Source organism: Kryptolebias marmoratus, unplaced genomic scaffold (genome assembly GCF_001649575.2).
Source record: "Kryptolebias marmoratus isolate JLee-2015 unplaced genomic scaffold, ASM164957v2 Scaffold48, whole genome shotgun sequence".
In the NCBI taxonomy this organism is placed as follows: domain Eukaryota; kingdom Metazoa; phylum Chordata; class Actinopteri; order Cyprinodontiformes; family Rivulidae; genus Kryptolebias; species Kryptolebias marmoratus.
The window spans coordinates 1696-12161 of NW_023665782.1; the positions used below are offsets into that span (position 1 = coordinate 1696).

At 43.7% G+C, this 10466-nt stretch overlaps 1 protein-coding gene across 3 annotated transcripts in view; it reads right to left on the bottom strand.

Moving 5' to 3' along the window:
* Nucleotides 1–309: 309 nt before the first annotated feature.
* The window catches only part of si:ch211-169p10.1 (FERM domain-containing protein 4B), a 13247-nt gene continuing 3090 nt past the window's right edge, over nt 310–10466 (bottom strand). The window contains exons 1-11 of one of the 3 annotated variants that reach the window (XM_017403759.3): nt 8945–9186; nt 7111–7229; nt 6930–7044; nt 6713–6840; nt 6529–6642; nt 6022–6163; nt 5849–5905; nt 5343–5442; nt 4527–4909; nt 3875–4145; nt 310–3605 (exon numbers count right to left, since the gene is read on the bottom strand). In XM_017403759.3, the coding sequence (XP_017259248.1) occupies nt 3500–3605; nt 3875–4145; nt 4527–4909; nt 5343–5442; nt 5849–5905; nt 6022–6163; nt 6529–6642; nt 6713–6840; nt 6930–6963 (1335 nt within the window). In that variant the 5' untranslated portion in view covers nt 6964–7044; nt 7111–7229; nt 8945–9186 and the 3' untranslated portion in view covers nt 310–3499. Of the gene's footprint in view, nt 3606–3874; nt 4146–4526; nt 4910–5342; nt 5443–5848; nt 5906–6021; nt 6164–6528; nt 6643–6712; nt 6841–6929; nt 7045–7110; nt 7230–8944; nt 9187–10466 lie in introns of those variants that run through there. The other 2 variants (XM_017403760.3, XM_017403758.3) reach the window with 2 other exon arrangements.

Below are 10466 nucleotides of genomic sequence, written 5' to 3' on the forward strand. Positions count from 1 at the left end.
TGTCGGACAGATGGCCTCACATCTGACTCCAGAATCAGCCCAAACCATCAGCCCTCCACCACCGTGCTGACAGCTGCAGTGCATTCTGGGTAAACATCTGTCCTCTGGTCTGGTTCTGGTCCAGAAGTCTCCTGGTTCCTTCAGATGGACCTAAGTCGAGCTGCCATGTTGTTTTCAGGGAGAAGAGGCTTTCTGCTGCAGCCCTTCAAACAAGCTGTGACCTTTAACCTTTGACCTTTAACCTGCTAGCTGGGGCCTGTAGAGTCTGAGCACTGCACGGTCTAACACAGTTCAGCAAACTTACAGGAAGCAGTGATGAGAAATCTTTATTTAAAAACCTTTAGAAGACCCTTGCAGGTTTTATTTACACAACAGGAAAGGGCAGAAAAACTACAAAACATTGATACAGTAAAAAGTTGTGACTGTACAGAGTTTACCTGAATGCATATTGAGTCAAAATGTGTCAACTAAAAAAACCTGCTCCAACAGAGTACTGAGCGACATCGGTACCACACCAGTGAAGCATCCAGAACAGCGAACACACCGAGGGGACAAAACCGAACTGTCTCAGCTAAAACCTGCAGGAGACACGCCAAAACTGAATTCCAATTGTTAAATAAATCAAGTCTGCTGGCAGAACAAAATCTAAACCTCAGTACTTCTACTGTCCTAATACTACAGGATTACAAGTACTACTCTGAGTTTACTCTCCTACTACAGTAGTACAATGTGGACCAGCAGTAGTACTGTGTTGTACTGCAGTAGTACTGTATAATATTGCAATAGTACAGTGTGATACTACAATAGTACAAAGAAGTACAGTGTAATAGTGCAGCATTCTTCAGAAGCTCTGCAGCAGCTCATTTTTACCTGCTCAGGTGTTCTGCTTTGGCATAATGTGATGACAGGTGCATGCTGGGAGTCTGAGTGAAGCTGTGGTCACACAAGCAGAACTGCAAATAATCATAAAGGTGCACCACAGGAAAGGGCGGGGCTTATCACATCGTTAAACGCACAATGACTCAGAAACCTGATGTGCGTCTATATAACCCTGAAAAAGATCAGAATATTTACTGATCGATTCACAGAAACTAAAACCAATAATGATTGATTCAAGACCCACAGCTTCATCAGACTCCTTTCAGTTAACTGAAAATGCACAGGTACAGGTGTGTTCAGGTACAGGTGTGTTCAGGTACAGGTGTGTAATATTGATCCTGATCAATAACACTGATGTAACACTTTAAAAAAATATCATTTTAAACATTTGCACAAAATCAGCTCACTGGAGTTTAGAACAAAAACAGGAATAATTCAGTTAAGTGCCTGATCAATCAATCAATCAATCAATCAATCAATCAATCAATCAAATCAACACTGTGACATCATTGTCTGATTGTCGCTGTTTGTTTTTTCATCCTGAAGCAGTTTTAAATGTATAAACAAAACTCTTATTGCTTCAGAAACCTGGATCTGGATCCTCGACCGAACCTGGACTTTTACTTGGACCTCATTTTGGACCTTGATGAGCCGAGGTCTGACTTTGGGTCTGGATCTGGGACAGGATTGGGTCCAGTTCTACCTGCATCATGAATTTTCCAAGCCAAAGTCCTTGATGATTCAGGACCTGAAGAGTGCTGCTGCAGAACTAGGTCTAATGATGGGTCCAAGTCTTCCTGAAAAACTGGGTCTACCTGCTGACAATCTGGGCAGTTTTAGACAGGTCCAGGTTTTGCTGGTTTATCTGGTTGCTGGATTTTGCTGGATCTTCAGTGCAGATATATTAAGATTACCTGAAACTTCCAACTGGAACTCACCTGAGGCATTATCGAATCACCTGACCCAGTTACCAGGTTACCTGCCTCAGTTACCTGCCTTTTTTCAAATTGGCTTTTATAATGTATGTGAATGTTTCTGTACAGTGCCCTGAGATGACTTGGTGCTATAATTAAACTGAACTGAATCAACTAATGTGCCATCTAACCCCATCAATTACCAGGTCACCTGAACTCATTAATTAAAGAGCCACTTGATCCAATCAATTGATGAGTTGTCTGACTCATTACCAGGTCATCTGACTCCATCAATTAACAGGTCTCCGGACCCAGTTGATTAAAAGGGTCAACTGACCCCATTGATTACTGAGCCACCTAAACGCATCAATAAACAGGTTACCTGACCCCAATAATTATAGAGTCACCTGATCTAATTACAGAGTTAGTTGACCCATCAATCACAAGAATAATAAGTCATCTAATCCCATCAATTATGGGTCACATGATCCAATCAATTAACAAGTAACACGACTCAGTTACTGAGTCACCTGACCCCATTAATTTATGGTTTACCTGATCCCATCAATAACTGAATCACCTGACCCCATTAATTATCTAGTTAGCTAAACCTGTCAATTGTTGAATCATCTAACCCCTTCGGTTAATGGGTCATCTTACTTTGTCAATTAAGAGGACTTCTAAACACATCAATCAGTGGGTCACCTACCACATAAATGAACAAGTCATCTGATGCCACCAATCAACAGGTCAGGGGTCAACTAACCCCTTCATTTACAGGATCATCGGACCCAATCAATTAAAGGGTCACTGAACTCCATGTATGTGAGCTAGCTGCACTGGGCTGGTGATGCCTTTGAGCAGGGCTTTGATGATGTCAGCTGGTGATGTCATCATGGGGGTTCTTCGTCATTATTAGCTCTTCGGAGGTTCATCTTCCTCCTTGGCTGTGTGAGGAAGAGTCTGATTGTCTGAGCAGAGTCTATTCACAGGCTGAAGACAAAGATGGGAACAAATATCCAGCACTTTTTTCTGCCCAGCTGCAGTTCTAAAAGAACTGGGTGTGGACAGGAATGTTTACGGACCAACAACCTTTAAGGGATCAGGGGTCCACAGACACAGAAGGGTGCCATCATGTCTCTGGGATGCAGGTCTAACCGTGTCTGATGAGTGTCCACTGTGTCCATTAAGGTGTGAGTCGATGTCTCTGAGACAAACTGAAGAACCGGTAAAGACCTGTCCTTATCTCAAAGAACTTGTCTTCACTACAAACTTAAGTTCCATCTTTAGGTCTTTTTGACTCCACTGTTTGACCTAAATTGATAAGAAACAAGATTTGGTGTTCTGATTGGTTGGTTGGGTTTAGGTTCAGGTTGTTGGATGAGTCTCTGACATCTGGGACCACTTTCAGAGACATTCTCAAATTTCACCAAATGGCATCACAACCATGTAAAGGAACCTTCAGCAGTTGGTGCACAGACCTTCAGGGGAGGGGCTGAGTCTTATTCCTGACAGCTTCGGCTGGTCTGAGCTAGTTTGGGTAACAGCACCTCATTGGACTACAGTAGGATTATCATCATCATCATCTGAAGGTAACAACAGGAGAGTTGATCAACCAGGACTCAACAGCCTGAACACCAAGACCAGGAAACCAGTCTGGGACTGGTTTGTGCTTTTGCCTATCATGGTCCTGATCGGTTGGTGAGTCAGACCAGAGTCCCTGGAGATGGCTGATTCACTGGTGGGTCTTTGAGGTGGACTTCCTGTTTCTGGGAGAAAAACAAGTCTTGGCAGAATGACTTTTCCACAGACCTGACAGAGACAGAAAAAATTAAAACTTTTTAAAATGTTTTCAGTTTTTACAGCAATTTTTTTCATTTTCAGTAAATTCACTGTTAAAATTTAGATCTTTGTTCCTTTGTGTTTTCTGCAGAACCTTTGGTTCTGATCGCTGACTGACTGTCCTCAAGATCAAACCAAAACTCGCTGGAAGAGTTTCAGCAGAGAACTGGACATTTCAGAAGGAGGAAGACAGGTCAGAACCACCTGGTTTTGACAGGTATGAGGCAGTGGACTCCTACCTGCCGTGCAGCGGGTGTCCGTGGAACGTAGCAGAATGCGGCAGCGTCTGTTTAGGATGTGGCGCAGTGTAATGATGACTCGCCTCCCTCTGATTGGTCGACTGCTGGATGACACTGTGAGTTGTGCGTCTTCGCTGCAGAGCTCCACCTCCTACAATCTGACCTTTGACTCCAGAGTTCAGTTTGGTGTTGGACTCAGTAGTGACGTTTCCACTAACCTGGTTCTGGTGAGGGGAGCCTAAGGTGTTCCTGAGGTACCAGTCCCTCAGACCTGTGGAGCACACGTCAGGACACTGATTTAGTCTGGCAGGAACTGGTTCTCTTGTTGCAGAACCATGTTCCAGTCTGTGTTACTGGTTTCTGTGAGATCACCGACTATAAGAACATTTCCTTCATCATCATCATAATCACACACCTGAGCTCAGGTGTGTTTTATTCTTTTAGCTTGGTGATAAAACAAAGGACACTGGACCGGGTCAGACCTGAAGAGTCAGCTCAAACCAGGTCAGACCGAGTCAGAAAGGAACGGACTGGGTCACACTGGACTGACTCACACCAGACCAGGCTGGGTCCAATCAAACTGGGTCAGACTGAACTGGACCGGACTGGGTCGAACTGAACCGGGTCAGACCGGACCAAGACAGCTGCTCACCTTCCAGGGCCAGGGCCTTGTGGAGGCTCCGGGTGGCTTCCTCCAGCTGGGAGTCCTGGTGGGGGGGCAGCTGGGCCGGCCGGGGGGGCAGCAGGTGGGGGTGGGGGTCTGGTTGAATGGTGGCTGGAGGTTGATGGTGGGCGTCAGCCTGGCTCTGCTGCATAACTAGGAACGGCCCACAGGACTTGGTGCGGGTGACGGTGACTCTGCGCTGGTTGCCGTGGTGACAAAGATAAGCGGGCGGGGCTCCTGAGGTCTTCTGGGCAGAGCTGCAGTTGAAGATCAGCTGTTGCTGCAATGTGATTGGCTGGCTGGGTTGAGACTGCTGGCGCTGACTCTGGGGTCTGGGGTTCTGGGTCTGAAGAGTCTCACAATGTTTGGACCTAAAACATGAGAGGAGATGTGTTAGTTCTGTAGTAGTTCTGATTGGTCCAGGAGGGTCATGTGATCTGTCACGTGGCTGCGTGTCATCTTCCATCTTCACTCGGTAATAAATCTGTTAGTTGTTGTTTGATTCTGAAACCGGGTGGTCACACAGGTGGATGTCATCACACCGACTTACCTGGTACCAGCTCACTTCACGGCACAAAGGAGCATCAGAGGTGGGTTGGCTTCCAAACCCCCACCACCTCGGTCCACTCAGAAATCCCACCGAGGAGGCCAGAAGGTGTCTAAATCCTGGGCTGAGGTGTTTGGTTTACAGGCTTCACCTGGTTTACCTGAGTGACCATTTTGTACCTGGTTGACCAGGCTTACCTAGATTAGGATTAAGGTTAACCAGGAGACTGAAGAAGTGAAGGTGGAGGACAAACGTACCTGCTGTGGACCGAGTTCTTCCAGGTTGGGTTTTGGTTGAAAACTTCTACTGGAGACCCAGTAGAGACCAGTGGGGGGCGACTCAGAGACACTCCATCGTCTGCCACACAGAGAAGTCAGACTGTCATGGTTCTGACTGGTTCTGGTCAAACAGTAAGGACTGATGTAGAGGTGAGGTCATTCAGCACCTGCTCCTCTGATACGGAGATGATTCTCAGCTGTTCTTCAGTCTCTGAGGAACTCTCACTTAAACCTGATCAGTCCAACTATCAGTCACCTCATCGAGATCAAAATCAGCTTCTCATCTTTCTGAATGAGGACCGGTTCACCTGAGACTACCTGGACAGGTGGGTCCTTAAAGTGACTCACATCAGCAGAAAATCAGTCTCTGTATCAGCCAGCAGGAGGCGCTGCAGCTGCAGAGAATCGTTGGGTCTGAGAAACACAGAGGCAGGTGGTGTGTGTGTGTGTGTGTGTGTGTGTGTGTGTGTGTGTGTGTGTGTTACTGTTGTCATGTCCTGTTGAGTCTGACGTGGAACTGCTCTCTGACTGAACCGTGTCATCTGGAAAAATACACACAGATTCAGACTAAAAGCAGGAAGCTGATTGGTTCCTCATCTTCCTGAAGCAGTGTTGTGTGTGTGTGTGTGTGTGTGGTGTGTGTGTGTGTGTGTGTTACCTGTGTGGCAGCCTCTGTGAACGGTCCTCTTGCCGTGATGTGTGTGTGTTTGAGAGTGTGTGTTGTGTTCAGAGTCGCTGTGTTTCCTCAGAGCTCCACTGAATAAAATTTTCTTTGGTTTGAAACGTTGACAATCGTCCTCCTGAAAAGAAATACACAAAGAAAATAGTTTTTAAAATCTCTAAATGTTTAATTTATTCTTGCTTCAGTTTGAAACGCTGACTTTCAGAAGCCTGAACAAAGTCGTGTGACATAAACAACCTCCTAGCTTCATACATACATCTTATATAATAATAATAATAATAATATAATAACAATAATAATAATCATAATAATAATAATAATAATAATAATAATAATAATAGTGTACAGGAACATCTGTGCCTTGAATGGACTGAAGGTTTAAGTCAAACTGTATTAAACTTAATTGTTCCTGTTGATGTGTATCGTGTCGTTAACTACAAACATTTCTGGAACAACCTTCCATGTTCCCACGCAGCCGCTCACCTCCACTCGACACTTCCTGTTCCCTGAGCGGGACGTCCCCCCTCGCCTCCGGACACACGGGGGCTTTTCCCCTGCCTCCAGGGGGAAGTCACCGGGCACCGCACCTGTCAGCTCCTGACCAACAAACACCTGATGTTAGATTACATCACAGTCACAGTCCTTCTGTTGTTAGGACGTCACTCACTGCTTCCTGCAGACAGATGCGCCTCAGCTCAGCCAATCGTGTGCTCAACTGGGTCTGCAGACTCCGCCTCCTCTCCTGCAGCTCTGACAGTCGCTCCTTCAGCTTCCTGTCAGAGCACGGGGGCTCTGCTGACAGGTGAACATGCAGGTAAACATGCAGTTAAAGAAGTAATACAGAAGTAAATACAGAAATAAATATTCCATTTGTTTGTTCATACCAAGGACTGAGATGAGTTGATGTCTGACCTCCATGGCACGTGCCTCCCATGTGACCCCGCCTTCTCCCTCCTCGCTGCTCGACTCCTGTTCACCTTCCCAAACGCTGTCACTCACCTGCAGCCACAGTCACACATGAACCGGACTATTTCCTGGAACCCATTTACTTCAAGTGTTTCTCACCTTGAGACCGAGTTCATAAGAGCTCCAGTTCACAACGAGAACTTCAGGTGAGACGCTCAGGTAGACTGCTGCTCATGCCGCAGTTCCCATTCTGGCCTCCAGGGGGCGTTAAAGGTCACCTGAGTAAAAACAGAAGAACAATCAGACTCGAGAGAAGGGGGTTAACAGCCTCAGTCAGAAAGATTTCTGAGGACATCTTTAGTTTTTACAGTTTTCTTTAAACCCACAGAAACGTTTCTTATAAATATCAAAAGGTTGAAACCGTTTCGTGACTCTGAGCAACAAATTCATCATTTAGTTCAGGTTTTAGAGAGAAATATTATTTACAGTTTGGTTTCATTGTGGTTCAGTTCTTCTGTTCCAGATTTCTGTCATCAGCCCAATCCAGGTTAATAAATATCAAAGCCTCCTGGTCAGAAGTGGACGGAGTCCTAAATTAATGTACTTAAGTAAAAATACACTTACTCTGTTCAAATGTGACTCAAGTAAAAGTAAAAATGTATAAAAATCCACTAAAGTAAATGTAAAAGTCAAAGTAAATTTGACTAAAAGTTACTTTTTTACAGCAGGAGGGCGTCTCTCCTGCGGAGCACAACAAGAAACAAACTCTTAAATGAAATAAAAAGTAATCTTGTATATTCTTCTTTTTAATTTTTTTTTCAACTTATTTACTTACATAAGTAAGTAAATAGTAACCATTACTACTTGGTTAGTTTTAATAGAAAGTGTTAGTTTGTGGGTTTGTTTTGTGTGTTTTTTGTAATTTATGTTATTTCTGGTTTTGTTTCTTTGCCAAGGAGGTTAGATTTGGTTTGTTTCTTAGCAAGATTACTTAAAAACTAATGAACAATACTTGAAATAAAACAAACACACAAGCAGCCAACATGCAGCCTGTCCAACGCAGGCGCAGGGAAATTATCTGTACATTAAATATTTATTTAACAATTTAAATTCCAACATTTTATGAACACCTAAATGCAACACACTGACTGACTTACTACAATTTAAATTCTTTTTTATGATATATAAATGTTTCAGCCTGAATTTCTGTCAGGGATCTATCAGAACCAGTGAACGGGTCGGGCTTCTTACTGCCAGTTAACAGAATCAGCTGTTCCCTTCATGACCTTAACGACTTTCAGCCCAACTTAGCTGGATAAGATGGAAATCAGGCTTTGCAGTAAAGTCTCAGGATCGGTTACCATGGTAACAGACCCAGTCAAGAAATTAACCTGATTCTGCTTCAGAACAAGAACTGATTACTGATCACATGACTTCTCTGCAGACCAGCTTCAAATTCCACAACAACAGCCCTGAGAACAGGAAGTGCTGCCAGCAGGAAACAGGAAGTAGGAAATGAGACTTGAAGAAAAAGGAAACAAGGTGGTGGGGGTGACAGCAGGACTGAAGCAGCTGAACGGGCCAGAAACAGAATCAGAACCAGTGTCGTACAAATGTCTGCTTTCGCTTCTAACAGTCCATTTCAGAACCATTCCAGCTTTAAGATGGGCCAAACCACGAGTCCAAAGTTTTTCAATATAAACAAACCTGAAGCAAAACAACAGACATCAAATTAACCCTGGAACCTTTTAGACCCAAACTGTGGTTCCCTCTAAAGACCCAGTGGTTCCTCCTTAGAACCCTGTGTTTGACAGACCACTGACAGAACTCTGACCTGAGTCCAGATCATCCGGTTTTTGTTCTGTACTATTGATCACTGATTGGTTCTGACGTCACACTGACAGAAAACTGAATTTAGACACAAACTGATGAAGCTGCATCAAAGACGGAACAAAGTTTCCAGCTGATGCTGCAGCCAAGCAGAGACAAATACCTGCACATCAGCTGTTCTCCGCTCGGTCACATGTGGAACAAGGTCCAATTCTGAGTCCAATCTGAGTCCAATCTGAGTCCAAATCTGAGTCCAATCTGAGTCCAATCTGAGTCCAATCTGAGCCCAATCTGAGTCCAAATCTGAGTCCAATCTGAGCTGATGAGAGGCAGACAAAATCCAAGTGGATCCGGATCAGAAGCGGGTAGAAGTCGACCCTAGCTGAGCTCCGTTTCTGCTTAGAAATCTGAGACAAAAAACTGCATCAAGTTTCTGCAAAGCTTCACATCCCCACTTCCGTTCCGCTCTGTCAAAATAAAAGCCTAAACAGGAAGTGTTTATAGAAATCCATCTGAAGTTTTGTTTGAGACAAATCAATCAATCAATCAATCAATCAATCAATCAATCAACATCATTGAAGGTATTATTCGGTAATTAAAACCATTAAAAATTAAATTTAAACTGTAAAACCTGATTAAAAACAAGAAAAGTTTATTTTTTACTGAATTCATTCTATATTATAAAATTATAAGATAATATATTATTATAATATAATATTCAATTCTATATTGTGCCAAATGTATATAAATAATTTAAAAAATTAATAATCAGTTTTCCAATGAAGCATTTTATTTTTTCTAAAAATATTTTCTAAATAAAACAATAAACATGTGGAATTAAAACATGTTTGCTATAAAAAATTTATTCTGAAAATCTAACAAAATATTTCATGTTATTAAAGAAAAGAGAGAAATTAAAACACTGAACTGAAACAGGTGGAATAAAACCTGAAGACTTTGGTCTTTCCTGATCCAATAGACCTGGTTCTGATAAATCCGGTCAAGAATAGAAACCGGATCGCCTCCAGAACTGGGATCATTTGTTCAACCAGTTCCAGTTCTCAGAACCAGCTCCTGGAACTTCCTGCTGGTTCTTGGCAAGGAAGTGCATATTAGTCTCACTTCGTAGACCAGAACCAGAATGACTTCGGACCTTCAGTTCTGACAGAACCATCAGAACAACAGAGATTTTTCATGAGAGTCTGAGCCAGAACCAAACATCATGTTTCTTGAACACTGAACCATGACAACCACACCAGGAACCAGAACCCATGTTGTTGACACCATCAGAACCACCTCATGAAATCTGCAGAACTTCATGTTCAGAAACTGGATCCAGATTTTTATCCACATTTTGGTTCAGAGTCCAAAATCTGATCCAGAGTCAGATTCAACAACAGAGGTTCAGCATCTGGTTACAGGGGATTCTGGGAGATGGAGTTCTGATTCTGTTGGAGTAAAGACAGAATCTGACCCAAACCACAAAGAAGAAGACACCCCCCCCCCCAACCACACACACACACACACACACACTCAGCACCATGAGGTGAAAGGTTATTGGCTGCCTGGCTGCAACTCTCAGCCAATCAGAGCAGAACACTGATGTTGTTGTGCAGAGAATCAGCCTGACCTACATTCACCACACACACACACACACACACACACGCACACACACCCTCACACAC